Source organism: Corvus cornix, chromosome 12 (genome assembly GCF_000738735.6).
Source record: "Corvus cornix cornix isolate S_Up_H32 chromosome 12, ASM73873v5, whole genome shotgun sequence".
Taxonomy (NCBI): domain Eukaryota; kingdom Metazoa; phylum Chordata; class Aves; order Passeriformes; family Corvidae; genus Corvus; species Corvus cornix.
In genome coordinates this window covers 15,989,521-16,016,398 of record NC_046342.1, presented here as the reverse complement: position 1 = coordinate 16,016,398, position 26,878 = coordinate 15,989,521, and the positions used below count along the sequence as shown (strand labels likewise).

Here is a 26,878-nt window from a genome sequence, read left to right as displayed (position 1 = left end):
AAATCCATCAGGCTCACAGGAATATTGAGCCATCAGCCCCTGAGCAGCTCTCCTGCATGTCTCAGGGCAGGGGCTCTGCCAGCTCCTGCCTGCGATCCTGACGGGGCCGTTTTTCTGAGCCAGTTTGCTCCTGCTATCAGGCCCGGACAAACTTGCATTTTATTCAAAACTGGATGCAAGATCAGCCAGGTAAAAAACCAGCTGCTTCTTTTAAGGTGTTTCAACATTTGGGCATCCCATGTCTCTTAGACTATTACAGTTCTTTTTGTGTGAGAAGGAGGGCGATTCCTTTTCCTTCAGTGTTCCTTGGTATCTGGAACTGAATCACAGTAGAAATGCAGGAAGCCTAAACTCGTGGGCTGGAAAAGCAGCAGCTGGGTGGTAGGAGTCTGGCTGGTGCACAGAGGTGCCTGGGTAATGAGATGTGGCCAGAGCTGCACCTCTGCCTTCTACAAAAAATCCCGGAAAAGAAACCTTGACCAGGCCAAATTCTTCCCCAAGAGTCAGACAGGCAGCCCCTGGGATGCTCAGTAGGAGTTTTCAGGAGCATTTAAGGATCTGACAACCTAGATGGATGGGAAGGCTATTAAGAAAACATTAATTAGCTCAGGTGGACTTAATCATCTGGTTAAAAGGAACATACATTGCAAAACTTCCACAAAAACATTTTAATTATTCCTAATTGTTCTTCCAGCCCTCAAAAACCAGTTCCAGTTTGTTTTGGGGTTTTTTTTGCCACTCTTTTGTCTTTAAATATACATGTAGTTTAGGTAAGATTGAAGTTAGGAATTATTTAGGAACATGTCTGTACAGGGTAGGGAGTATTTGAAGGGAGCAGGAGATCTCTAGTGCAGTGACGGTTTCCTGAGTGCTGCCTTTTGACCAAGAGTTAGAAAAATTTCGGTTAAAGAAAGTTATCACTTTATTGCTTTTTTTTGTCCTTGTTTGTATGGAGTCCATTTTTTTCCCTCTTTGTTTTTATGAATCCAAGCGTGTTAGGCAGAAACTTGTAATATTTTCATTCAGGATTATTTCTATGTGCATCTGTATAAATATTATTAGCTCTCAACTTACTCTAAAGCTGTTCATTTAATCATCAACCTTTTTTACAAGGACCTGAGTTAGGAGGGTTGGTCAGGTGAGGTGATTGCTAAGGAGCTTATATTGTTCTTAAGTGAGATAGTTTGAGGACAGGGCACTTTTCAGTCCACAAGGGCAAAGATGTGTCTTTCGTACAACACCAATTCCCATCTCTCCTGCTGCAGAGCAGCAGAGGGGGGAGCTGGAGTTATCCCAGACTTTGGTCAAGGAGGCAGAGATGTCTTTGTGGTGAATGTACCCAGCTGCGAATGCTTGGGGCGCCTGTCAGCTCCTTTTGGGCTGGGGATGGATCTCACAGGGTGGGGAGGAAATGGGGCAAGGCTCTACCCACATCCTGAGGCAACTCCATGCAGGTTTTCTTAAAAATGCAAAGGCTTTTCTTCCCTTTCTCGGTACTGCAAGTGATCCTGGTGTCGGATTTGCACAGGCTGACGGAAGGGTCCGCCCAGACCCCTGTGTCCCTCTGCCTGGGCAGGAGGCTGCTCCAGGCGCTGGGGCTGCTGCCTTTTGTCCTCCTGCCAAACGCGACCCTCACCACCTTCGGGCAGGTGTCCCCTTCTCCCGCAGTCCTCAGGAATGTCGAGCGCGTCCGGAGGGGAAAAACCCGAAGGAAGTGATAAAGGGGACGGGGAGTCATCACCCGCCGCGATAAGAGGCAGCAAGGCAGTTTTTTTCCAGAGGTCGTGTTTGAAGCCCGCCCATGGTTTTTACGAGCGTGGGAGCGGGCGGCCGGCCGGGAACGCCGGGATGATGCTTCTGGTCGAACCTGTTGCCCCTGGGTGTGAGTCAAGGCTGGCGGGGCCGGGACACGGCACCGCGGGGACCCCGAGCAACCCCCACGCCACTGCCCCCGCCTTGGCCCCCACAGGCACTCGGGGTGCTCCAAGGGGTGAAGCCCCTCCGCAGAATCCTCCTCGTTCCCTCCGCCGTTGGGCTTTGCCTTTATCTGGGGAAAGAAAGGGGTGTGGGAGGCGTCGCAGCGGAGCGGGTGGGTGGTGATGTCAGGCGTGTGTCAGCAGTGGGAGGCGAAGCTGCCAAGGCAGAGCAGCGGGACGGAGGGACGGAGGGGCGGCACGGCCGCCTCGGCTCGGCCCTGCCCATGTCACCCCTGACACGGCCCGGCGGGGCCGGGGAGCCGCGATCGGCAGCGGGGCTGCGGCCAGGTGAGTGCGGGACGCGGGGAGGCAGCCGGGGCTGGGATCCCTGCTGGAGCACCCACGGGCGCTATTTCTCAATGTCCTGACAGACCGCTTGGGCTGTTTCCTTTTGCGTTTTTTAAGATTATGTATTTTCAAAGCTCAGTGCAGAGTTGTAAAGAGGCGCTTCTGGCGGCGGTATGACTGGGCAGGAGGGCTGTAAGACAAATATAAAACTTATTTAAGCAGCAGAGTGAAACTTCCACAATCGTCTAGAAAATAGTTTATTAATTTAAGTAAATTACATTTCCAGTTGCCTTCACTTTTTCTACAGCAGGTTCTGGTAGTTGTAGTCCTAGAAAGGAAAGTTTTAATTAAACAGAGGGAAAGGCTGCTTAAAGAGCCACTTTTTCCCTGAAAAACAAATGTGTTGGGTTATGTTTCATTGTGTTATAAATGTTTCAGATGCAGCACAGTGTAATACGTCATTTTTACAAAACCTGAAGTCCTTCTGTAGTGGGAGGGAGCACGGCAAGTCAGGTTTTGGCAGAGGCCAGTGGGAATGTTGTGTGTCCTGGGAGTTTCTGGTGTGGTGGCTGCACCCGTGGAGGCTTTGGAAAAACTCCAGTGGGGAAAGGAGGGAGTTGCTGTGATGGTCTGGGTGCCTCAGCTGGATCCCTGGTGTCGGAGGCTGGTCTCTCACTGAACCCTGTCCCTGCCTGCCCAGCTGGATTGAGGTACCTCCAGCACCTGCGTGTGGGCTGCAGGTCTGGAAAGCAGCTGATGTAAACTCCAGTGTGCTGCTGCACCTGTGCACCCCATCATGGTCAGGGGACATCCCTGGGGACACCCTGTGGGTCCCCATGTGCATCCAGGCACCCTGGCACTGCTAGAGAGGGGGCAGGAGGTGGTGCTGCTGAAACCTGGGCTGAGGGGCCGGGGAGCGGGCTGGGCTGGGCTGGGAGGATGCAGCCCCCGATGGCTCATCCCCAGGGGGTGGCTGATGCTGCTGCTAAAGGAGAACGAATTCGTATGAAATTCTGATCCCATGGGTGCAGCTGCCAAGCCCTGACTGACTTTGATCTCTTCTCCCAGCTGGCACTTTGCAGGAAATATGTGGGTTTCTAGCAGGAGTATGTGCTGGGGGTGGCTTCCTCCTGTAGCTGCTGTTGTTCTGTACATGCTGTACCCCTGCTCCAAAATGTCATGCTGGATGTCTCAGACAGTGTCTTCACAAGACTTGCTTTTTCCAAGCTGCTGCCATTCCCTGGGGATGTTCTGACTCAGGGAAGTAGACCATAGTTGTCTATACAATTACTTTGTAAAGAGATTTTTGTGTTTAATCAGAGAGAAAATTACTTTAACTGCCCTGCCAAGATCTCTGGGAACTTGTAGCAGTGAAATTAAATGTGCTATTGATGGAAGCAGATGTTGTCATTGGCAAAATCCTCAATTTGCAGTACATTGTTTGTAAGAGTGTGAAATTACTGAGGGGGCATTCTATATTTATGTGCTTCTTTTAATTGACGTTATGAATGTAGTTATTGCTCAGTCCATGCCATAGCTGAGGATACACAGGAATTGTAATTTGCTGAAATTATACCACCTTGGGGAAAGAGGACTGGTGATTGTTCAGTGACCATGTTCTGCTTCTCTCTCCCAATTCTCCTAGCTATTTCAATGGAAACAGCTGGAAAATCTCTATTTCCGTGAGAAGAAATTTGCTGTGGAAGTACACGATCCCCGCAGGTGAGGCTGGAGGAGGCAGTTCTGTCAATGAGGTTAATCTTTACCCAGTGGGAACTCATCATCACGTGTTAGTGAATGGGGTGGGAGGTGCCTCAGAGCTAAGCATGAGTTTACTCGGGGCTTTGGGACTGATCCTGATCAGCGTTTGGCAGGGCAGACCAGGGCTTTCACATCCCTGGGTGTCCTCTCAGATTCCCTGTGTGTCCATTCAGGGAGTTCTTATAGCAGAGGGAGGACTGTTTGTCATGGCCAGATTTGCAGCAGCACTGGGTGATGGGGAGAAGGAAATCTGAGTTTTCTCATCCCTAAAATTAAGGCTGAGCCTCGCCTGGTTAAGAGAGAGGCATTGTGGACTTCAAACCTCAAAGACTTGTCTTGAAATTGTGTTTCTTTTAACCTCCTCAGAATTTCAGTATCAAGAAGGACCTTTAGTCAGAGCGGGCTGGTGGTGCAGACCTGGTATGCAAACACTTCCCTGATCAAGTCCATCTGGGTGATGGCAATCAGTCAGCACCAGTTTTACTTGGACAGAAAGCAAAGCAAAGTAAGTTATGAGGCATTTTACTGCGAGCATGGGTTTCAACACCTTTCCTGTATATTCTTCAGCATGTGTTTTTCCACGGATGAACTAGTCTCCAGAGAAAAACTACAAATTGTTTTTGTCAGTTTTTTGAGCAGTCTGTTAGTGGCAGTATTGTTATTCGATCCATTTTAGCCTGCCTGCAGTTAAAGGCTATGGAAGTGTAATCATGGAAGAGGGAATTCCCATGTCTGGATGTCCAATCTGCCTTTTCTTTTGTCTCCTTCCTGTGTTTGTTTTGAAAACTGCAGAGATTTTGAGCTGGGAGATGGTTCAGGTTTTGGGGGAGAGGAATGCCAAACAGCCTGTGCACACCGCAAGCACCTGTGTGATGCTGTTGCTTTAGCCCTTAATTCTGTGGGAGATGAGGTGTGAAATGTCATCTTCTGTGATGTGCTCTGAAGTTAATTAGAGGTAACTCAAGGAGGCTGGATTTTTTTTTTAACTCCTTCAGGCAAAAATTCCTTCAGCCAGAAGTTTGGATGATATCGCCATGGATCTGACAGAGATGGGAACACCAAAAGTGTCAAAGCTGGTGACTTTGGAGGCCAAGAACCAGCTTATTATGGCCAGCAATGGCAGTTTGATCTCATCAGGTAATACTGCACGTAAATGTGAAGTAGCCAGGTATAATGGGGCTTGTGTTTGTTAAAAGGGAAATGAGGCTACCAGGTAATAAAAATGGCCTTTACGTGGAAATCCTCTGATACAAAGCATGTTTTCCAGGCTCTCAGGATTCAGAGGTCAGTGAAGAACAAAAGAAGGAGAAAATTATGGAACTAAAGAAGAAAGAGAAACTCCTTCAGGAAAAACTGCTTCAGAAAGTTGAGGAGCTAAAGAAGATCTGCCTGCGAGAGGCGGTGAGAACTGCACCTTACGCTGGGGTCAGGCAGGTGGGAGCCCTTTTCTCCCACTGAGCCTTATGTGGAGCCCTCTCTGTTCCCCAGGAGCTGACAGGCAAGATGCCCAAGGAGTATCCCCTGGGTGCTGGAGAGGAGCCTCCCCAGGTGAGAAGGCGCGTGGGCACGGCGTTCAAGCTGGATGACAACCTGCTCCCCAGTGAGGAGGTGAGCATGGCAGCTGGTTTGCTGGGAGCCAGACTGGTAGCCAAAGCCACTTGCAAATAATCCAGCTCTTCCTTGGGTGTTTTAAGAGGAGGCAGCTGGGATAGTTCCTTGCATGGAGTGGGAAAGCCAGATGCATTCTGCCCTTCTTTCAGCCACGCTTTGAACTGGCCAGGAAATTGGCTGTTTCTAAAGGCCTTAAGTTCACCCGACCTGAACCCCTGCTTTGGCCATGGCTGCATGAATTTTAATGAATATTTTGCTGCTAATTAGAAAAGATCAGGTGCATAATGCCATTTGGCAGCTCACGGCTCTGAGCTTTTCTGGAACATTGACATGTGTAGTGTTGGGATGGTGTTTGAACCCAGAACGTGGCAGGGGTGTGCACTGTCCCCCTTGCAAAATCATCTGTCCGTGAGCATAGTTGTGTGACAGGAGGAGGAGTTTTACCTGTGGCTTAATGAAGGTTCCTCCTGAGTAAAACCTCCTGCATTGCTCAAGAAGCTAAAATGAACTTTGCTGGCAGAGACTGACTCGATGATATGGTAATTCAGATGTTTGCAGTTTCTGGACACACTCCATTCCCCCTCATTCCTTCTGAGATTTGTTAACAAGCTGTATCATCCAAGTAAGTAGGTGTTGGGCACTTGGCATCTGTCTTTCGCCAGAAACTCTCTGCCCTGCCTCACAGGGCTGGTGTGCTCCATGTCTGCAGCAAAGTGATTTTATGTGAACTGCTTAAATGCTGTTAAACCAAAATCCTGCTGACCAGATTTAATAATGTGTTGCTAGCACTTCTGCAGTGCCTTTCATCTGAGCTTCTCAAAGTAGTTTACAAACAATTAATTAAAGCCTGAAACTCCCTCTTACGTAGGTATGGTGATACCAATTTCCATTTTTATTTTCTCTAACGTAGAGAGAGATTTTGAACAGATGTTTTCAGGGTTGGATTCATAGCAGGAGGTTTAGCAGCCTAAACCTGAATTTAAGAGCCTGTGTTATGTCACCTGGGCTTGAGACCTTTGGACCTTGCCCAAGAGATCTCGTAATCGTACCCTAGTCAGAAATAAGATCTAAGACTTTCATATGCTGAGATTGTCTTGTGTATGAACTTCGGTATTTCTGTATTTTGTGCTCAAGAGTTCACTTCATTACCACAAAAATAGATCTTTTCTTTAATAACCTTCGCTGGTAATTTCTCTCTGGAGTACAAGTAAATAACTCATCTCATGAATTTGCAGGATCCTACTTTGCAGGACTTGGAGAGCAATTTTATCATACACCAAAAGTTGGTGGAAGCTGCAAAGAAACTTGCCAGCGAGCCAGACCTCTGCAAAAACGTGAAGAAGAAAAGAAAGCAAGAGTATGCTGATGCTGTAAAAAAGCTGCAAGAGATAGAAAACTCCATAAACGAATATAGAATCAAGTGTGGCAAAAAACCAACCCAGAAATCAACTCTGGCTCTACCAGGTGAGAGAATTCCCCATGTTCTGATGCAAACAGGAGGGAAAAAGAGCAATTTGGCTTACTTAGAAGCTTTGTTTACATCTCCTCTGTATGGTTTTTACCTTCTCCGAGGCAGTTAAATAAGAATAAAAAGATGCAACTGCTGCATCTGATACAGTCAGTGCTCTGCTGTGGGCTGGGGGCCAAGTAAGCTGCAGTTTTGGGAGCAAGCACAGACGTGCTCCAGCACCAGGTATGGACTGAAGATGCTCTGCACAAAAAGGCTGGCAGCAACATCTTGGATGAAGCTTTTCTGGTGCTTGAATTCCTGGTGTGTTGAGTGCAGCTGTACATCTGAGCTGTCACATGGAAGATCTCTCCCCCGTCCCTCCCGCAGCACTTCAGTTCCGGCAGGAATAGAGCAGGCAGGTTTTTCTACAGGACTGAGGAAATAAGGATCAAAGACATTGCTCTTTGATGCAAAATTCCTGATTTCCAGGAAGTCATAAGTGAAGTTCAGGAGTTTATGAATGCAATTAGTAGCAAACAGATTTTTGACTAAACCCATTTGCCACTGATGAGCACAGTAAAAGCAGATCCTCTTGGTCCCTCCATTCTGAGAGTGTGATTCTCCTAAGGGAAGTGAGATTCTTGCTGCTTCATAGGATAATGTGTGCAAACCTGCTAGTATCCAAGCCAATTGAAGGAGTTTTGGATCCCTACCCCTGACACACCCCACAGCATCACTGGGCTATCCATCATCACAAAGTGTTTATTCTGAAAGGCTGATCATCGGTATTTGATGTGGCCCAGCTTGTTCCTGATTGACAGAGGGGAGGGAAACGTGTGTTTTTCCAGTCTCTTGCTCACCAGTCTGGATACTGATTGTGGAAGGTCCTGTATTACCTGGGGCACCTGGTGTGTGGTAAGGCCCAGGAAGGCTGGTGAGCAGAGAGATCCATGCATCCGTCCGCCCATCCATGGTCACTGTTGTTTGTTGCTGGCAGTTTCTTGCCCTGTTGTCCGAGCCAGAAATAAGCAGCTGAATTCCCTTCCAGTCCCAGGCTCTCACCCTGCAGTGTGTATTTGTTTACCTGAAGCAGAGCTGTCACCTGCTTCAATAATTGATTTTATGTGTAACCGTGCCACTGTCACCAGTGGTGCTCTTGGGCTCCAGGTCTGGGTTTCAGAAGGCTGAGCAGTGATGAGTCACTTGCGTCTGTGAATTCGGGGAATGACTTGTTGGAAGTAATATGTTAAATAGTCCCATTGATTTACTGAATCAAACCATAGCTATTTTCATCCCAGCCCCAAGGGAAAGGAGGTGAAGGACATATTGGACTGCTCTCCATGTTCCACTTTGTCTTTCCTTACCTCCATCTCTAGCCCAGAGTTTCTTCCACCTTTGCAGGGAGTTGCACAGATCTGGGATTTAAATTCAGATATGTCACCATATCTGAATATGTCAGCGTTGCAGACCCTCCCTGAAACCAGCACTATAGCTTTAGGCTGGCTTTTTTCTTTTCCTCAGCAGGCTTTGTTCCTCCCTGCACTGGGCTCAGTTCCATGCTTTACCACCCCGTGGTCAAATCCACATGAATCAGCTCCCCTGAAGCTTTTTCCCAGTGTCAGGTTGCAAGCTGAGCTGCAGCCCATCCTCGGTGGTCTGACAAGTCCCCCCAGGGCAGGGGCCAGTCCTGATTTTTGCTGTTCTTGAACAGCTGCTCTATTTACCACATTCTTGTAACCAGACCTTTCCTGGCAGCAAACTGACATCAAGAGCAGCTCCTTGCACATTGCACGTGCTTGTGGTGGCTGAGGACACGAGCAGGTGTCATACACAAAGTGGCTGCCACTGTAATTTTTTGTTGCTTCCTTTCTCTCATGCCTGAAGGTTCATGGAGATTTTTTTATCCCACCAGTGCCATATATTGCCAGAAACAGCCTAGGGATTGAGCTGTCCATGGGTTAATTATCTCTAGTTGAGCCTCATTTCTCTGCTGCTGGTGGTCTGCTCCAAGCCTTAGCAAGGACAGGCTGTTTCTCAGTGAGGAACAGTGTGTAGCATCAGGGTGAGGCAGGTACAGTGAAGTGCTGTGAATAAGTAACAAAATGTAAAAGAAACAAAAAATTAGTATGCCCATGCAACAGTTCCTGCTGTCTGTGTTGTTGGAATCTGCAATACCTTGATGGAAATCAGTGGAATTATTCTAAAATTATATCTTAATTTAATTGAAACAGAATCTATATGCTGATGAAACATTCAAAAGCGGATGCCAGATTTCAAAAGGCTTTTTGTACCTATCTGGTGGAGTTTCAGGTGTACCTAGAGGAGATTAGCTGCTAACAGCCAAGATTACATGTCTGTGTAGGCTCCTGACTCTGACTGAAGCACCAAAACACCCTGTGAGATCTTTGGAAGTCGGGTGGAAAACACCTTTGTAAATCTTGGCCTGATTCCTGCTGCAGATAAAAAAAAAAAATCTCCTTTGATAATTACCTGGGTTGCTAGCTGAACTGCAGTGAACACACAGAGTGATGGTGTACCAGGACTGTCTTCAGGCTGTGGGGGCTAAAGAATACGGATTGCAGTGTTACAAGTATCAGCTGGCTCTGAAACTCTAGAAAATAAACTGCATTTAGATATTTGTAAGTTGATGTTGGCTCTTTTATGCTTAAGGTCTTTGTTTTTATTCACAGATGATATCATTCCATCCGAGAGCAGCTCCCTGTCAGACACAACCACCTATGATGATGGTATGATGCTTCTCCTTTTTTTTCCAAGAAGTGCGTCCATTCAGAGCTATTTCTTTGACTTAATGTCCTTCAGAGTGTCCCATCCCTGGAAGTGCTCAAGGCCGGGTTGGACAGGGCTTTGAGCAAAACTTCTAAGTGGAAGGTGTCCCTGCCCATTGCAGGGAGTTGGAACAAGATGAGTTTTAAGGTCCCTTCCAATGCAAGTCATTCTATGATTCTATCATTTTGGTGGCTTTCGATGATAAATTACTTTATAGCGGAGGAAAAAATAGCTACTCAGGAATGTCTTTCCTCTTAATGGGTTAGTTATTGAAAGTTGCTGCTCTGTGAGCTGATCTGAGTCAGCTTTAGAGAAGGAAGTTGGTTTTAACATGACCAACCTGCAAGCTGAGGACACTGTGGGTGCCAGATACGTCACCCCTAGGACCTGGCCTAGAATTGAAGGACTTACAAACTGGGATGATTAGCCCAGCCCTTCTGTCCTCACAGCTACCATAAAACTTAGAGAAAAGTGGAATAGTCACAGATATTAACGCTCTATTTACATTTATCTGTTCCCTAGTGAGGTTGCATCTTGCATGGGTTGGTGTTTGCTCAGCTTACTCATTTCACACACACACCCACAGACACACTCACACCCTGTTCCACAAGGTGGAAAGGACTTGGCTTGCCTCTCCCTTAAACTGGATAATCATCATTTGGGGACAAACATTATCTGAATTATTACTCACTTTTCAGTTCAGGCCTGATTCTGATCTCACTTTGTCCCAGTTTTAGACTTACACCAACCAGGTGATGCTATAAAATGGATTTACACCTGATTCCTGCTTGTACAAGTAGAAGTGGAGCCAGGCTTGTGAACATGTTCTCTGTGATGCTTGTCCTGCATTTATATGCATTAGTTGGAGTTTCCTGTTGGCTCTGTCGGGACCTGGTTGTGCCCTAAGCAAAGTGAGAACAAGGATCAAACCAGCATCTTCCCAGTTGCCTTCAGCCAAATGTGTCTGTCAGTTGTCTTTGCTCATTCAATTGCTTTTGAAGTCAGTCCCTTTTAGGTTGTGTTTCAAAACTAAAAGTGTCATTTTCAAGAGCTGGAAGGTGAGGGAGAGGAACTGGCCTTTGCAGAGGCTGAGCTTGCCTGCTTGGCTCTGAAAAGGATTGCTCTGCAAACAGATGTTTTCCCAGGAAGTTCCATTCTGTGATCTGGCACAGCCCCAAGCTGGGTGTAGTCTCCGCAGGAGTCAGTGCTGCTGGGATCTGTAGGAGCCTCCACGATGTCCTGTCCGTGTGGAGGAGAGCTCAGTGCAGGCAGGACAGCTTTTCTGGATCCACAGCTCCTGTTGTTGGCTCTGTACTGCAAAGTGCTTCTCCTTAGGGGCCGCAGATTTGCACACAGGGCAAAAATACCAAGGATTTTGCTCTAACAAAATGCATATTCCTTTCCAACAGTCAGTGAATCGCTTCCTGTGGTAGCACAGAGACCCAGCTCTGCGCAGCTTTCTCCAAGACTTCCTCCACCAAAGTCTCTTGGGGTGGAGAGAATTCATCTCAGGAAGTCATCCATAAATGAGCAGCTCTTGGAAACCAGGCACTCCAGGTAGGCACATCTCACTGCTGCTGCACTCTCCACCTGGTGGCATGAGCTCCATCCTGCCCCTGCCAAGCATTCCAGTAGAGCCCACTGCCTCCACGCTCTTCTGGGCTTGCAGGATTTGGTGATGAGAGCTGAATTTCCTGTTTAGGAACAAAAGTGTCTATTAGTAGTTGACACACTATCTGAAACTGAAGAGTATTGTAGTTTTTGTGAAGAGTTTTGAGATGGGTGAGAAATTTAATAGCAAGGGCTGTGTTTAAGGAGTTGCTCATGCCTACCACTGCTGTCACTCTTCGTCTCAGTTTCTGGGGTTTTTTTCAGTGTTAATTAAACAACTTGTCATTTTCCTGATGACTGTGCTTAGTGGATTCAGACAGCACCAAACCCTACCCATCCCTCCTGATGGTATCGGTATTTCAGCAGGTACATTGTCAAAGCAGGCACAATTCATGTAAGGCCTGATGGACAATTCTCCATTTACAAGCAGAGTTACTGGTATTAAACCAGCTTCCATCATTAGTGCCAGCTGTGTGTATCCATGGGATTTGGGCACTTTCCAAGCTAGAACAGCTCCATGGAGTACATAAGTAGCAGTAGGTTTGCAGATAATTGTGTGATCGTGCCATGTGTGATCATGTCAGATCTGGTGCTAGCAGCTGTTCTCAGTGTAGGGATTCCCACTGATCCTGAGATTTCTTGGACTGTCTTGTGTGAGCAGGCTGTTAAAGACATGCTTTAGAACGGTTTAGAGTTTTGAGTAATGCCGTGTCTTTGCTGTTTTGTCATCTGTGTCTCAAGACAAATGAAGCACTCCTCCACATGAAGTTCAGAAGTCAAATTATAGCCATAGGTACCCATTTAGCTGTGATGTGCTTAGTTTGAAAATCTAATTCCTTTGCTTCTCTGTTACCTGCTCTCTCCTCGATGCTTCTGTCCTTTGGCAGCAGCTTGTCCTGCTGATCATCCTGTAAAGACCTCCCTTGAACCACAGGAAGGGGTTGAGTTTTTCTTCCTATTTAACAATTCTGTTCTTTACATTGGGAAGCACATCCAGTTATGTTTGTTCCACCCTTCGTTTTTTTCTTCAAGACTTCAGGTGCACATACTCGGTGTGCTGTGACTTGTGGGATGTTTAACCTCACTGGGCTTGTCTCCTTTGCCACAGGGACGTGCTTTCGACCCACAGCAGCCCGTTCCGGACACTGGAGCGGCCGGCGCAGCCCCACGGTGGGAGGAGCATGCCCACAACCCCCGTGCTCACACGCAACGCCTACAGCAGCAGCCACTTACAGTAAGGGACCTGTGCTTTAAGGGCCATGTCCAGCTGGGGAAACACAAGAATAAAAGCAAATGGCGTTAATAGGGCAAAGGGTCCTTTGCTGTACAGTTTTCCCACAGCAGGGTCAGGCTCTCTAAACGTTGATTAGAGCCATTACTATGGGAACAGAACTGGAGTATGAGCTCACCTGTACTATCAGACAGCTGACAATCCATGCTGGGGAAGGAGAGATGCTGAGAATCTTAAAATGTTATCAAGAGCTTGAGAGACAGGTCCAAAGGAAACCCGTCTTCCCATATTCTGCTCCAAGCTCATTACTTGTGTAGGCTTTAACTACGTAAAAGCTGAGGGAGCCCTCCTGTAAATCAATACCAAATGTGCATCTGTGACCTTAGCTCTGTGTGTCCCTGTCACAGATTAACCTTGCTCACTGTGACAGATTATTATATGGGAGATCTCCTACTGTTGCAGCCAATACAAAATTCAGCCAAACTGAGTTCTGTGCATTGCAAATACTCTGTGTAGAAAGATAAGGCAGGATTTGTGTTGTGCTTCGACTGGGGAGGCAGCTGACCTGTCCATGTGTGCTCTCCGCAGCTCTGTGTGTATGTTTGTGTGAGACTGCCTTTAACCAGCCAGCATCTGTGTTGTTCCAGGCCAGATGTTTCCCCACACCACTGCCGGCAGCGCAGCGGAAGTCTGGAATCCCAGACCCACCTGCTGTCCGAGACTCCTGCTGAAAAGACAGCCTTCTCCCTGTCCAAGTCCCAGCGGAGCAGCAGCACAGAGATCCTGGACGATGGATCATCCTACACCAGCCAGTCAAGTGCAGAGTATTACTGCGTGACACCCACTCCTAATCCATATTACACCACTCAGACCCTCGACAACAGGACCAGGGGTCGAAGACGGTCGAAGAAACACAATATTTCTGCTGCAAGTTCGGGAAGCATGCCAAACCTGGCCCATAAGGATGTCCGCAATGGTATCTTCCAGAAAAATCAGGAGCAGCCTTCCACTAATTACTATATTTCTGGATACTCCCCGTACACTGAAGCTGACGTTTATTACAACGGAGGATATGTTTATGAGAGTGACACGGAGGGGCAGTACAGTGTCAATCCCTCCTACCGCTCATCGGCACATTACGGATATGACCGATACAGGGAGTTCCAGTCCTACCACGAGGACAAGGTGGACAGAGTTCCACACAACCCGTACGCAACCCTGAGGCTCCCGAGGAAGCAAGTTGCTAAAACGGAGCACATAACCAAAAACATTCACAAGGCCTTAGTAGCAGAGCATCTCCGTGGCTGGTACCAGCGTGCCTCCAGCCAGAAGGAGCAGGGTCACAGCCTGCAGGCAGGCTTTGAGTCTGACAGAGGGTCTCAGAGGAGTTTGGGCTTTGCTGGTCTGCAGACGCCGTGCTCGCCAAGCAGTCGGGTGTCATCTTTCTCTTCAGGTAATGTCTGATTTCAGCTGTGCTGAATGTTTTTGTAAGTTCCTGCTGTGCTTTCAGTTCTGTCCCCTGCAACTGCCTCAGTGAAGTCAGCAGAGTGGAAGCCAGGCCAGAGCTTTGTCCTGAAAGGTGGATGAGGAACCAAGTAGGATCTTGTTCTGTTCTTGGAAGGAAGGTCTTGCTTGTTATCGTCTCCCAAGTGTAAAATGACCTTTTGCTCTTTGTGTAAGTACAGTAACCCAGAGAAGGGCAAAGAGCATTTGAGTTTCAGACAGGTGTATTTAGCAACTAGACGCAGTGTACAAAGCTTCATGCCATGTAAACGCAGTGGCTGTGATGGCTTCCAAATATAGCCCGATGAACATCACTGAATGTGTCAGAAAGCATTTTTAAAGCTCCAGGATACCACCTGTACAGTGCTTTCCTCCCTACAGGGCTTGTAAATCGTATTTTATGTTTGTGTTGTCTGCCTATGTGCCCTGAAAAACCCCAGAGATCGCTGATGAGAATTGTCTTGTTTGCCTCAGCTGATTAGCTGAAGAAAAGTCTAATTTGTTGTAATCCTTTTTTTAATTGCAGCATCTTCTACAAACGCTGCTGGGAACTGGAGAAACCCCCTTGCACTGGGACTTTCAGACTACGATACGTTGTCTCATTCCTCCTATGCCAGCTGTTATGGGAATGTTTATGGCAACCTTCCTTTGCAGAGCAGGTGAGTAAAATATATGAAGATTTTCTGCCCTTCCTCCTGCATGTCACAGGCTCTTAAAACTTCTGAGCAAATCAGCTTGATTTCAAAGAGCCAGGGTGAAGAGTACTTAGAGAATTGACGTGAGAGCAGGTTTTCTGTGTGGAGCAGATCAGCTGTACCACCACTAACTGTACCCCAACACTGAAGGAAGTTGGGGGAGCAGTCATAATGAACTCACTGGTTGCACAACCTTTTCCTCTGGCTGCAGCTGGGTAATCAAAGATGTTCCACTCCCTGTAGCTGTGATGCCCTGGGCAGTGTTGCAGGCAGAGCTCACAGTGAGCCCAGTCCCTCTGGTGGGGGGCTCCATCCTGAACCCCTGCAGTTTGGCAGGACACAGTCCTGTTGGGTTTCTGAAGCTGTAGTGCTTGTGCTGATAAACTTCTGGAAAAACAAGGAATCTCCCTTGGCAGAGCTGGACCCAGGAGCCATGGGGGTTGTGCTGCTGTTTGCACAGGCCCCCCTGCTTGTGGGGGCTCTGTCAAGGGCTGCAGAGAGCCCAGGGTCTGCTTAGTCCTTGCAGGAATTCCTGCAGCTCTCGCTGCTTCTGTGGCGTTTTTGATGGGTCTCCTCCACTGTAGAACACTTGGCTGTGAGGACAGAAATCTCCTGCCCTGGGGAATGACTCTGCCCCCACAAATGCCATCACATTTAAATACACTTATGCTCAGTGTAATGAGTACCCCACGTGTGCCTCCTGCTTTGTGGGTTGCAGTTTGTGCTCGCTGCCAGACCGACTTGTGTGAAAATACTGAATTTTTAATTTTGTTTGTTTTAAAATAAATGAAAGTGTAAGGGAATACATAAAAGCTGCTGCTAGATCCTTTTTTTTTTCTCAGCTAAGTGCTATGGGCTGTTTTATCGAAGTGATTTAAAATATCTATGGCAACAGTGTTTAAAAATACTGTTTCTACTAATTTCTTAATTTCTTATAATTGAGCTTTGAAAATTCTGCTTATATTAGCAGCTTTATCTAAATGAGGTTCATTAGCTATTAATTTTCCATATTCTGAATCACTTGTCTGATTGTCCATCTGCTTTATTTTCTACTTTAATGTGATCATGGCAAACAAGCAATTAATACACCCAACAGTCTTAACAGAGCTCAAGGCCAGGTTGGATGGGGCTTGGAGCACCCTGGTCTAGTGGAAGGTGTCCCCACGTAGGGCAGGGGGGCTGGAACAAGATGATCTTTAGGGTCCCACCAAGCCAAATCAGTCTGCAATTCTATGACAGTTTTGAGCAGCTGAGATCCCTCTTGCACACAATTCTACTGATTGCAGCCCAAAAAAATGAGTTTGTGTTTGGAGGCAAGCTGAAAATAACCAGCACAGCTTTGAGCCCAAGGGAGGTGCATGTCTTTAGGGGCCCTGGGGAAGACCCTCAGCTGATCCCGGTGCCGTGTCTGCCTTCCAGGACGTACGCAGAGCCGAGCCAGCTGGGCGGTGACGAGGAGGATGGCTTGGAGGAAGACCTGCCGAGCAGCGAGCAGAGGCTGTACTGGCATGAGGACTCCAAGCCCGGGACGCTCGTGTAGCCCCAGTGCAGCCCCTCCTTCCTACCCCTGCGTGCCTTGCACAAAATGCTGCGGCGCTGAGGCGGACCTCGGGTGGAACTTGCAAAAGGAACAAAAAGAGGAAGCGGGCTGTTTTGCTGGGAAAGGTTGAATTCAGCATTAAGAGGGGGACTGTAGCAAACTGACAAAGTCTTTCCACAAATGGCGTTTCTTTGTGAATTCATACAGCCCATGGGAGCCAGGGCAAGCCACAGTTCATCTATGACCAGATGCAGCACTTGGTTGAAGTATTTATATATAGCAAGCACTTTTTGGAAAGACTGGAAGGTGTTGAAGGCAAACCTCAGAGAAAAAAAAATGTGAAAAGGAGACTCTTATGGAAAATTCTAGGAGCACAAGTCTGATGTCTGAAAGAAGAAGAAAAAATGAAAATTTATTCTGCCATGGCTTATGAGGACCTGGAAGGAGTTTCATAGGCTTATGAAGGATAGATACTGTGTGCATGAGTGAGGCAAAGGGTGACTGAATCAGTATTGGAACATTACTTGAAGGAAGGCTGGAATTTTTTTATTATGGAGGTTTGAATGAGTCTGTCCAGTTTTTGGGGTGTTGTTAAGAGTGTTTGTTAGCACCACAAGCAAGTTCTGGAAAGCAAAAAAATGCTGACACAATATGTCATGTAAAACTATAGGTAGTTGTGGATTTGGAAACAGAAGCAGTAAACTTTGAACTCTCTTTTCCACCATAAAGCATAATTAATAGCAGCCCATTTAATGACCTCTCCATGGTACAACTTCACTGTGTGGAGGAGCAGGCAAATTTTCACGGTGGCTGCACGGTGACCGCTGTTCACCAGGTGACAGTGACACGTTGCTGTGCCTCAGTGGGTCGAGGATCCACAGTGGAGAGCCCCAGGGAACAATTTGGTAGCAATGGCCAGTATTTTAAGTTGGATGCAAACACAAACAGCCAAGTGGGTGCCTTAAAATGGGGGGCATTAGGATTGTACCGCGAGTCACCTGAACTGCCAGGTGCGTTGCAAAGTCACTGAGTGACAGAACAGCGTTTTCACAGAACCATTTGTGTAGGAAAAAAACCCTGCGACTGCAGTCTTGATTTAAGAGGGATAAACCTACCTCAGGTCATCCATCTGTAGGAACAAATTGGCATGGGGTTATCCTGCCTGATTCCTGATGACTCGTCTGCATACGGTAAAATCTCTCTCGTTTCTCAGCTGTACTGTGCTTCAGGATTCCAGAAATGGTGCTCTTTTGTTCTTTTATACAAAGGATTAGTTACTCCTTGTTCATATTGTGAATAGAAAAGTTTCTGATAAACTTTTTTGACTTTTTTTACCAATATTCCAGAGCATGTAATATATACAGAAGGACACACTTGTTAAGCTGGTACTTAGTCGTTTGTATTATTAGAGTCGCGATTTGGAATTAAACGAAAAAACAAAATAAAAAATAACTTATTTCCTTGGTTTTGCATATTTGTATAGCCTTCTAGAAATGCGAAAGCTCTTTTTGCTTATTCTTTTACTACTCCTGAATTTTTTAGACCTATTATTTTGTATAGGTCAATAAACTAAAAAGTGTGTTACCAAAACCACTTCGGCATTCCTCCTGTTTCTCCTTGAGTGCTTGGAAAAGTGCAGTGTGTGTTATTTCAGGGCTTTGAAGTAAATCACCATGGTCTGATTTCTTTTGGCCTGAGGTATTGGGCCAAGTGCAGAGGGTCAGTGGCCTTATCTGCAGGAAGGTTGGCCCCAGGCAGTTCAGAGACTCCCAAAACATCAGGATTTCAAGTCAGAATTTCTCCCTCTCCATCAGCTGCACTGAGGATCCATGGTGGGCTCACTCAGCATCCCTGCAGTGATACAGAGACAGAGGTGGCCTTGTGTTGTTGAAAATGCTTCTTGCTTATTTGTCCTTGCACCTAGAACTTGCCACAGCCTTTCCCATTTGGAACCTCGCTCTTGGGGCTTGTGTTGCTCACATGCTGTGTCCTCTTTGGAGTTTGTGCCCCGAGACACCCACCTATCTGTAGGAGTGACTTGGCTTTCAGATGTGCAACTGCTTCTGCACCCTGGTCAGCCAGTAGTTGAGATTATTCAGTCTCACTCTCCTCTCTTCAGAGTTATTTGTCATTCCCTACTTTTTGTGGCATCCATAAACTTCACAACCACCAGTAAGGATTATATTCTTATTTCCAGGTTTCTGGTGAAAATAGGTGTTAAAAACATTTGCAGATGTGCCCGTTAAAATTACCCCCATGACACTGTACTTTTTCATTTCTCCCAGTAGCCTTTGAGGTTTGTCTGCTGGCAGACATTCTCCATTCATTGACTGCTCCCTGCTGCTACAAACCATCAGTGCTTTGAGCAGCAAGATGAGTGGTCCCAAGTCCAGTTCCTTACCCAGAGCTCATGGAGTCAGCACTCCCAAAGCTTTTCATACAAAAAGGAAACGAGATGTGTAACAAGGCCTGTGCCCCATTTAAAACTTTTTTTGCATTCCTTTAACGCTGTAGCCACTGAGTTTTTTACTGGCTTTTCTGTCAGTTCAGGATTTAGCTCAGCCCTGCACATCCGTGTTGGCACAACGCTGGCACTCAGCCTGGCCTCCTGGCTTGCTGGGACAGAACCAGGGCACTTCTGGGTGAAGTTGTTGAGAAGATGGGAATTTGAGGTGGGTTTGGGCTGAGGATGGTCTGCTGTATGTGGGGGTATTGTGTATAAAACCTCTAGGGCCAGAGTTCGGAGCCTGGCTGCGGTTTCCAGTGAGAGCTGGGCAGAGGAGCTGGAAATGGAAGCAGGGTGGTGGAGCTGTAGCACTCGAGCCCCTCTTGTCATTCTCCACATGCCTGGCTCTGCAAGAGCTGTGTTTTTGGGAACTTTTATGAAGGGTGGAAGTACGGAGTGAAGAAGGAGGCCCAGAAGAAGAGAGAATAAGAATATCCAACTTCTCTTTTCTCAGATGTTGCTTAGGGTCAGTCTTGGGTGGCATAGGGAGGGAAAGGGAGAGCGTGACGTCCCTGTGGCACCTCTTGCCAATCAAGGGAGCTGGTGCTGCACACAGTTTTTGCCAGTTGTTCCCCAGGACCTTTAACTTTGCCCTTTGCAGATTTCCAGCTTGCTTTGTTGCATTTCTGGAGTGATGTTTTGATGCACATGCACAACTGCTCACAGAGACCAGTCTGTATAACGCAGCTGAGGAGGTAATAAAGACATACTTGTAATGATTATCTTATTTGTTCACAGCTGAAATACAAATTGCCTGTGCTTTGTTCGAATTCCTATCTCATCTGCGTGTTGCTGTTTAACCACAGCCTGTCTCACCAGGATAACTGAGGACATCTAGTGCCTGACAGCAGAGCTGAAGAGAGGAGCCTTCCTGCCTCTTGTGCTCCTCTGGAATCCTTCCTGACCCTTCCAGTATGAAGAAATATCTAGCAATTCTTATCTGGTAATATCAGAACAAAGCCAAAAGGTGAACAAGGTGGAACACCAGGCCCACAGGTTTCGATTTTACAAACGTCTGTCTCTTCAGAATGTCGATGCTGCTGATGGGATTGTGGAGGGGAAACAAAACCCCACTTAAATCTCTGTGTAGTGGAGTGTTTCTGAGTGCTTTTAGTTAAGAAGAAAACCCAGTCCTTGCCGGAGTCCTTACAAAGGAATTTGGGCACTGAACTAAAATAAGCCATGCCTGATATTTTTAATTGCTGTCTGCTTTTCTCTTCTGTTTTGAACAAAAATACTCTGCTATATGGGAGGACAAACACCGATGGGAGTTGCCACTAGCCCCGTGGGAGGCTGGTGTTGGACATTCCTCTGGTGCAGGGACCAGGAGGGATGAGGCTCAGGCCGGGACTCCCCCAACATAGGAAAAATGTTTAAAGATCACTAATCTTCAACATTCACCTGGCTATACTTACGTGAAAGTTTTTGGCCAAGGTGACTCAATATGTGACTCTTGCAGGTTTCTGCTGACTTCTCATTGATGACCTTGGGCTTGCTCAGCGGGAGTGTGAACAATGCAGCAGCAATGTTTGCAGCTCCTGGGTAGGTGAGAAGCCTCCACCGTGACCCAGCCCGTCACAAAATGGGTGTAGGAAATCCTGTAAAGACTGAAGGTTTGCTCCATCTTCTGGGCTTTGGGATCATTGCAGGAGAAGCGCTCCTGAGCCTGGGGAGAAGCACCCTGTGCTTGCCCGGCACTGTCTAGATATGTTCACACTACTCCTAGGAAGATTTCTGCATTCCACACTATTCTTCCATCTCCTTTGTACTTTTCTATCATATTTAATAAAACTCAGAGTCTCGGCTACAGCAGGGCCTCACACAAGTAGTGAAATCTCTCTCAGTGAAATCTCTCCCAGGACAGGATTTTTCATCACAGATATTTACCTGGCGCTCTGATGGAGCAAATCAGGCCTGAGGTGCCATTTCCTCCTTGGAAGAAGGGACAGTGTGAGTTGTGATCAATGCTGGTAGCCCAGAAGGACACATGACACAAAGGTCAGGGCCTTAATGACAGAGAAGCAAGACTTCTAACAAGAAGCAGCTCCTTGCCATCTCTCCACCTTTGTTATACCTCTCTGTCCCGTATGATGAAGGGAATCACCATAAATCCTTCAGCAAGTCCTTGACTGCAGAGGGATGTGCTCTGCCTCCCAGGACATCTCCTGCCCAGTTCCAGCACAGCAGGAATGAGTCTCAATTTATATTTAATCATTAGTGTCATCAAAGGGCTGCAGATGGAGAAGAGTTTGCAGCCAGCCAGGGCTCAGCTGGAGTAACTCTAGAAGAAATCCTTCCACCTGTTCCCAGCCTGAGGTTAGGGAAGGACGTGCCCCATGTGTACAGAACGAGGTGGCCGTGTGGCTTCTGCAGCATCACTGCCTGTGGGCACATTTTGGTGGCAGGAGGACATGAGGTGTGGGGCTGTGATAGGTTTGGATGCTATAAAAGAAAGATACACCCTATTTCAGTGTGAAGGGTGACATTATTTCCCAGGATGACTTTTTCTCACCTGACCTGCTTGTGCTGAATTCAGTGTTTCATATAAATGTGGAGGTGATTGCTCCTTGCAAAGGTTATGATGATGGTGTTGCTCCTTGAAGAATCCTTGACATCGTGTTATTGCAGTTCTGATTTAATTGTGCTGGCAGGCAACACTGGGAGTGAAACTATAGATTTGGTTTAAAAAGAGAGGGTACATTTTAACATTTAATTCTAGCTACTGGTTTTATCATGAGGCTTTCATCACTCCTGAGGTTCTGCCCTGCCCAGAGCACAGATGAATTGTAAGAATAAAGGTAGAGTTAGCAGTAAATAATTGCTGAATTGCACATGCTGTCACAGATGGGTTTTTACACAGTTTTCAGGAAGATTAATATCTTCTCTGAAGGTCTGAGCTTGCATTTCTCGTGCAAAGTATTGAATTTCTGTGTTTTGCACACAGATTTGGAATAACAAGCCCTCTGTCAGTAATAGTTAACATTTGGGTAAATGCCCTGTGTAATGCCCATGGGCAGTGTGAGATTCAGCACTGTGTTTGCTTTGTGTCTGGGCGAGCTGCGCCCATCAGACAGGAGCCAGTGCTGCCCCAGGGTCTCTGTCCCCAGGCAGTGCCTGGTGCAGGGGTTGGTGTCCCCCTTTGATGGCCATAACCAGCCTCAGCTCTGTCCCAAAGCAGGTTGAGGCTCAGGGCACTTTTTTGGGTTTGCCCATTGGTGAAAAGTCTCAGGCAGAGCCTCAGCTCAGTCCCTGAAGTCGTGGTCAGATAATCAACATCATGAATTGCCTGTTCCCCCATAAAATAACAAAATTACTTGTGGTCTCTCACAGACTTGTTTTTATTCACCACAGGCTGGTTTTCTACTCCTTTTGGCAGCTGTTAGCACTATGCTTTGGGAAAAAGAGGTAACAAACCACCACCCAGGGATGAAAACATTCAGGTATTTAGAAGTGCTTCACCAAGGTCGCATAAATAACAAGCTGGGAAAGGAAAATACCAAGTTAGCAGAAACTAATGCTGAGTGCTTCAGTATTTTGTCCGTGTTTGTGCTATAAATGATATCTGGGAGCACAAACTCCCTCCTGTAGCCACAGAACTGCTCTGTGTAACTGAACATGGTGCAGAGCAGCAGCATGCCCCCCCCGGCTGTGCTGGGGGTGCTGCTCCAGCCACTTTAGAAGGTGGTCAGTAAAAAAAGAGCTGGGGGATTGCAGGGTGGGTGTAGTGTTGATCAGTGGCAAGCAAGCACAGAAACTCAGTCCTTGGGGGTCAGATTTGGATCATGTTTTGGCTCTGAATGGGGCAAAGGTTTGCCCTGCATCAGCCCAGATGCCCAGGAGCAGCTCAGCTGCCTTTCGTGTCATCTCCAGACCCCTACCAGCAAAATCTCAGTGTAAACGTTCATATGTGGGGCTGTCTCCTACCCTAAAATCATGGGGGTTTTGGTATTTTTAAATGGTTTAAAACAGTTGAAATTACTTAGAAATCCATCTCCTGAGTATTTAACCCTTTTCAATACAAACCAAGGCATACACATCCGACTTGCAAAAGCATTTCCCTCCAGGATTGCTTTGGACAGGCCAGTCTGGGAGGTCAGTGCCCTGCCCCAGGCTGAAATGTTCTGTCCTTAATTTCTGTCATGACCAAAGTCTTCTCCATACTCCCCTTTTCTCCCTACACTTGTTAACATTTTCTTTTCCCTGTAATAAGGAACGTGGATGATGACAAAGGTGGTTTCCTACTGCAGAGGTACTGTAGCTGCTCTCAGACGTCTCTAAAAATGGAATCTTAGAAAAATAAATAAACAAATCACTGAGTTATTTTTTGGGGGGCCAAATTAGAAGCATCCAAGTCCCACTGAAACAGGAGATGCAGCCCTGCTTGCTTCTCTAGGGGCAGAGGAAATACCAGACATCAATGCAGTGATGATGAGAGAGATCATGGGAGATGATGAGAGGTGAAATGTGGTGATTTGTTGAGCTGGGGCAGCACTAGAGGGCTGGTATCCCCATGCCTGCTGCTCCATCCTGCCCTGATCCAACCACTGCTGTGCCCTCTGCTTCTCACAGGGATTGACTTTGCAGCTCCCTGTCAAGTGACTTGGGCAAATACTTCTAAAGTCAGATGTCCTTACTCTATTTAAGCAACAAACTTAATCTGATATATTTATATCTGGAAGAGTTTGGAGGTGTGGTGGGTGTTTTTTTCCTTGGTGTTTTTCCCACAGGGTGTCTCTCTATGACTGCTCCCGCTCCTTAGTGGTTGTTATTGTTAAGATCCCATCATCTGACCCTTTATAATCCCTGTATTGGGTTGCACTGCATTGCTGGACATGCTTGGTGTATGCTACTGTCTGTCAATTTTAGACTCTCCCATCAGCCTATGAGTTTCTTAAAAGTAATGCAAGGTTATGTTACATGGGCACATTCTCTGACTCGTTCCAGCTGCACTTGGAAATGCCATGGATTGGTAATAGAGGGGAATAAATGTTGGGGGTGGGTATAAGCAAAAAAATGAAAGCCAATATCATAGAAATTGCTCTCCAATATTTGGCAACAGCATGTGTCCCATCAATTACCTTAAAAATAGAACAGTTTCAGGCACTCAAAACATGGGTTCATGGGCTCCCTCGTGTCAAATGGTGGCACAGGGGGCAAGCCTTCCTGATATTCAAGTTAAGAACTTGTCAACCTTTTGGCTTTCAAGAAGGATAGGCTGGAATTTTTGAAGAAAATGTGTAAATGAGAAAAAATAAATGAAATGAAGCAATCCTGCAGGAGAGGCTGCTGGGTTTCGTTCCAGAGTTCATCCATGTGTGAGTACCTGCCTCACAAACAGCGAGCAGTGAGTTGGAATTATTCACTACCAAGGGCAGACCTCTTCTTCTATCAGTTTGCTCCTAAAGTGCTTTTGTTTAATGCTTGTTGGGTACCTATTCAGCATGAATTTTGAGCTGCTACTACCTGTAGGAATTGCTCTGTCATTGCTCCAGGTACTTCTTGTCTTCAGCTGAGGCTTTGAGTGCAGCTCTGGCACAGCACAGCTCTGCCCTCTGGTGACAGGGCACCTCACGCAGCAGCTTGTTGGTCCGGGGTTTCCTGAACAAGTGTCAAATTGGTGTGGAAACAGCAAGTGTCACCAGTGGAAGTGGCTTTCCTGTCTCAATGAAGGTTGAGAAATACATAATTATTTTGAACAGCTCTGAAGGGAACACCAACGAATGTTATGGGGAAGAAGATGGGAGTTTAGACTTGGAAAAGTGTTTTAGACCCACCATGAGCATATCCTCACCTCAAGGGTGTTGTTTGTTGCTGTAATGTGCTGTTACCAGAACACCAAAACACTAAGCAGTGTGTTAGGAAGGAAGTACATCCTGGAAACATAATTTATGGAGGAGGGACCTAAAGCAGGCAAAATGTGATACCCACCTTGGAAATCTGTGGGATTAGCACCCGTGTCACCAGGAGAGGTGTCACCAGGCAACCCCTCGCTCTGCATCTGATGGGGAAGGCATCATTCCCAATATAGTGTTTCCTAACCGTGGTATTGACAAGTGATATATTTCTGCTTAGGAGAAAAAGTAGTTTTCGAATACCTGATAGTGTTCTCAGTATCCCTCTTTTCCTTCTCAAGAGGACTTCATAGGTTTGACCCTGCTTAACTTAGATGATCTGACAAGACCATGGCCCAAGATGGCCTGTCTGAAGATCATGGAAACCCAAGAAGGTGGCATGAGGCTTTATTTACAGTCAAGGAATTATCAAGTGAGAAGTAAGCACTGAATAGAGAGAGCTTCTGTGGCCCAAACTGCGTTGTTTGGGGGAGTAACATACCTCTACTGAAGAGCATGATTGATTTGATAACATCAGGAAACCATTTATGGACTCTATTATGGGCAGCAATCGCTGGGCCTTAGAACTGCTAGAGCAGACAGATTGATGTGTGGGTCTGCTGATGTGCTTGCTACTGCATAAAACAAGGAGAAGGATGTCCCTGAAATACCAAAGGGGCAAATGGAGCCATTGCATTCTTGGCTTGGGTTTTTATTATCTTTTCCTTTACCACTTATTCCATTCTTAAATTTTTGCCCTCTTCCCTGCTGTGTAACAGCATGAATAAAATGAGGACCTTTGGATGATGGACTTTTAATGGAGGTTAATGGGAGTTAGAACTCCATGTTTCATGTTACAAAACACAGCAAAGACACACAATCATCATGCAGAGCCTATTTTGCTGCTGGCAGACTCCTGCAGAGTGCAGTTGAGACTGTGATAAGAAATATGGCTTAAAAATTGGTGGGGATTGGTTTCACAGCCTCTCCTCCGTGGTTTTGTTCCTATGGAAGTTGCATTTGCATCTGCAAGGGGAGGATTTGAATTGACACCCCTGTAAAGAAAATTTGAAATTATGAGAGGAAATCTTCCTAATCCAATGAACGGCCCAAACTGTGAGTAGCAAATACATCCACCTTTGCTACTCTGCTGTTACAAAGAAGCCGTGCACACCCTGATGTTGGAGGTGTGACTTTCTGGTTTGCTGTGTGGATTTAGAGGCCTATAAAATATTCTGAAGAGAGAAGGATGGACTTAGGTGGAATGGACACCTAATGAAAAAAGGAGTTTGGGGAGTTACATCAGGTCTACAAATATAGCAAAGTAAACCTTTGTAGTCTTAATAATTCTGAAAAAACAATGGTAAGAAGTAGGAGAAGGATGAACCTGAGATGAACTGTCACCCAAGATGTGTTGAGAGTGCAAATGATGTTCATGGTAGGGACAGGCCAGTCAAGAAGCAGGCGTTGGCATTGCCCTGGATGGGAGCAGGGATGTGCTATGGGAAATGCTTCCCCTGGGAGCACTCAGGCTGGTTCAAAGGGCTGGTGCCCATCCTTGTATGGACCTGTCCCCAGGCACAAGGTGCTTGTTGTACCAACTCTACCTGCCTTTTTCCACCTTGGAGGACTTTCCTCTAACCAGGATGTGAGGCCTAGGAGAGGTCACCAACTGAGGGGGCTGCAGTCACACCAAAACCACCTGTGATGGTCAGTCAGGGCTTAGACCTGGCCAAAGGCAGTGCAGGGCCTGTGGTCTTCAGCCCTTTGGAGATAGATTGGATATGTTACGGATATGGAGACCTTTCTGATTCTTCCCAGAGGCAGGATTTCACCTGCACATCTCACAGATACCACTAATGTCCCTCCATCCTCCTCCTCCAGCCATTCCAGCATGGGGAGAAGCCCTAAGCAGTGCAGTGTCCTGGGAATCCTCTGGAACATGTCCGTCTCCTGCCTCCCTCAGTGGGGGACACACCAGCTGCACTGAAATGTCAGAAGGGTTTGCACAGCTGACAGGTTGCTGAAAATGGAGCATTGCCATAAATTCTCCTTATCCAGCCAAGTGCAGCTTAATATAGACTTAGC

General features: G+C 46.8%; 1 protein-coding gene across 5 annotated transcripts in view; it reads left to right on the top strand.

Annotated features, from left to right (window-relative positions):
• FRMD4B (FERM domain containing 4B) overlaps positions 1-18,046 on the top strand; it is a 125,842-nt gene extending 107,796 nt beyond the window's left edge. For all 5 annotated transcript variants that reach the window (XM_039559058.1, XM_019280467.3, XM_019280468.3 and 2 more), the window contains exons 12-23: positions 3,910-3,986; positions 4,392-4,530; positions 5,021-5,162; positions 5,293-5,426; positions 5,514-5,633; positions 6,872-7,100; positions 9,777-9,833; positions 11,283-11,430; positions 12,593-12,718; positions 13,363-14,168; positions 14,745-14,877; positions 16,333-18,046. In XM_039559058.1, coding sequence (XP_039414992.1) covers positions 3,910-3,986; positions 4,392-4,530; positions 5,021-5,162; positions 5,293-5,426; positions 5,514-5,633; positions 6,872-7,100; positions 9,777-9,833; positions 11,283-11,430; positions 12,593-12,718; positions 13,363-14,168; positions 14,745-14,877; positions 16,333-16,453 — 2,232 coding nt within the window. In that variant the 3' untranslated portion in view covers positions 16,454-18,046. The remainder of the gene's footprint in view (positions 1-3,909; positions 3,987-4,391; positions 4,531-5,020; positions 5,163-5,292; positions 5,427-5,513; positions 5,634-6,871; positions 7,101-9,776; positions 9,834-11,282; positions 11,431-12,592; positions 12,719-13,362; positions 14,169-14,744; positions 14,878-16,332) is intronic.
• Positions 18,047-26,878: the final 8,832 nt, after the last annotated feature.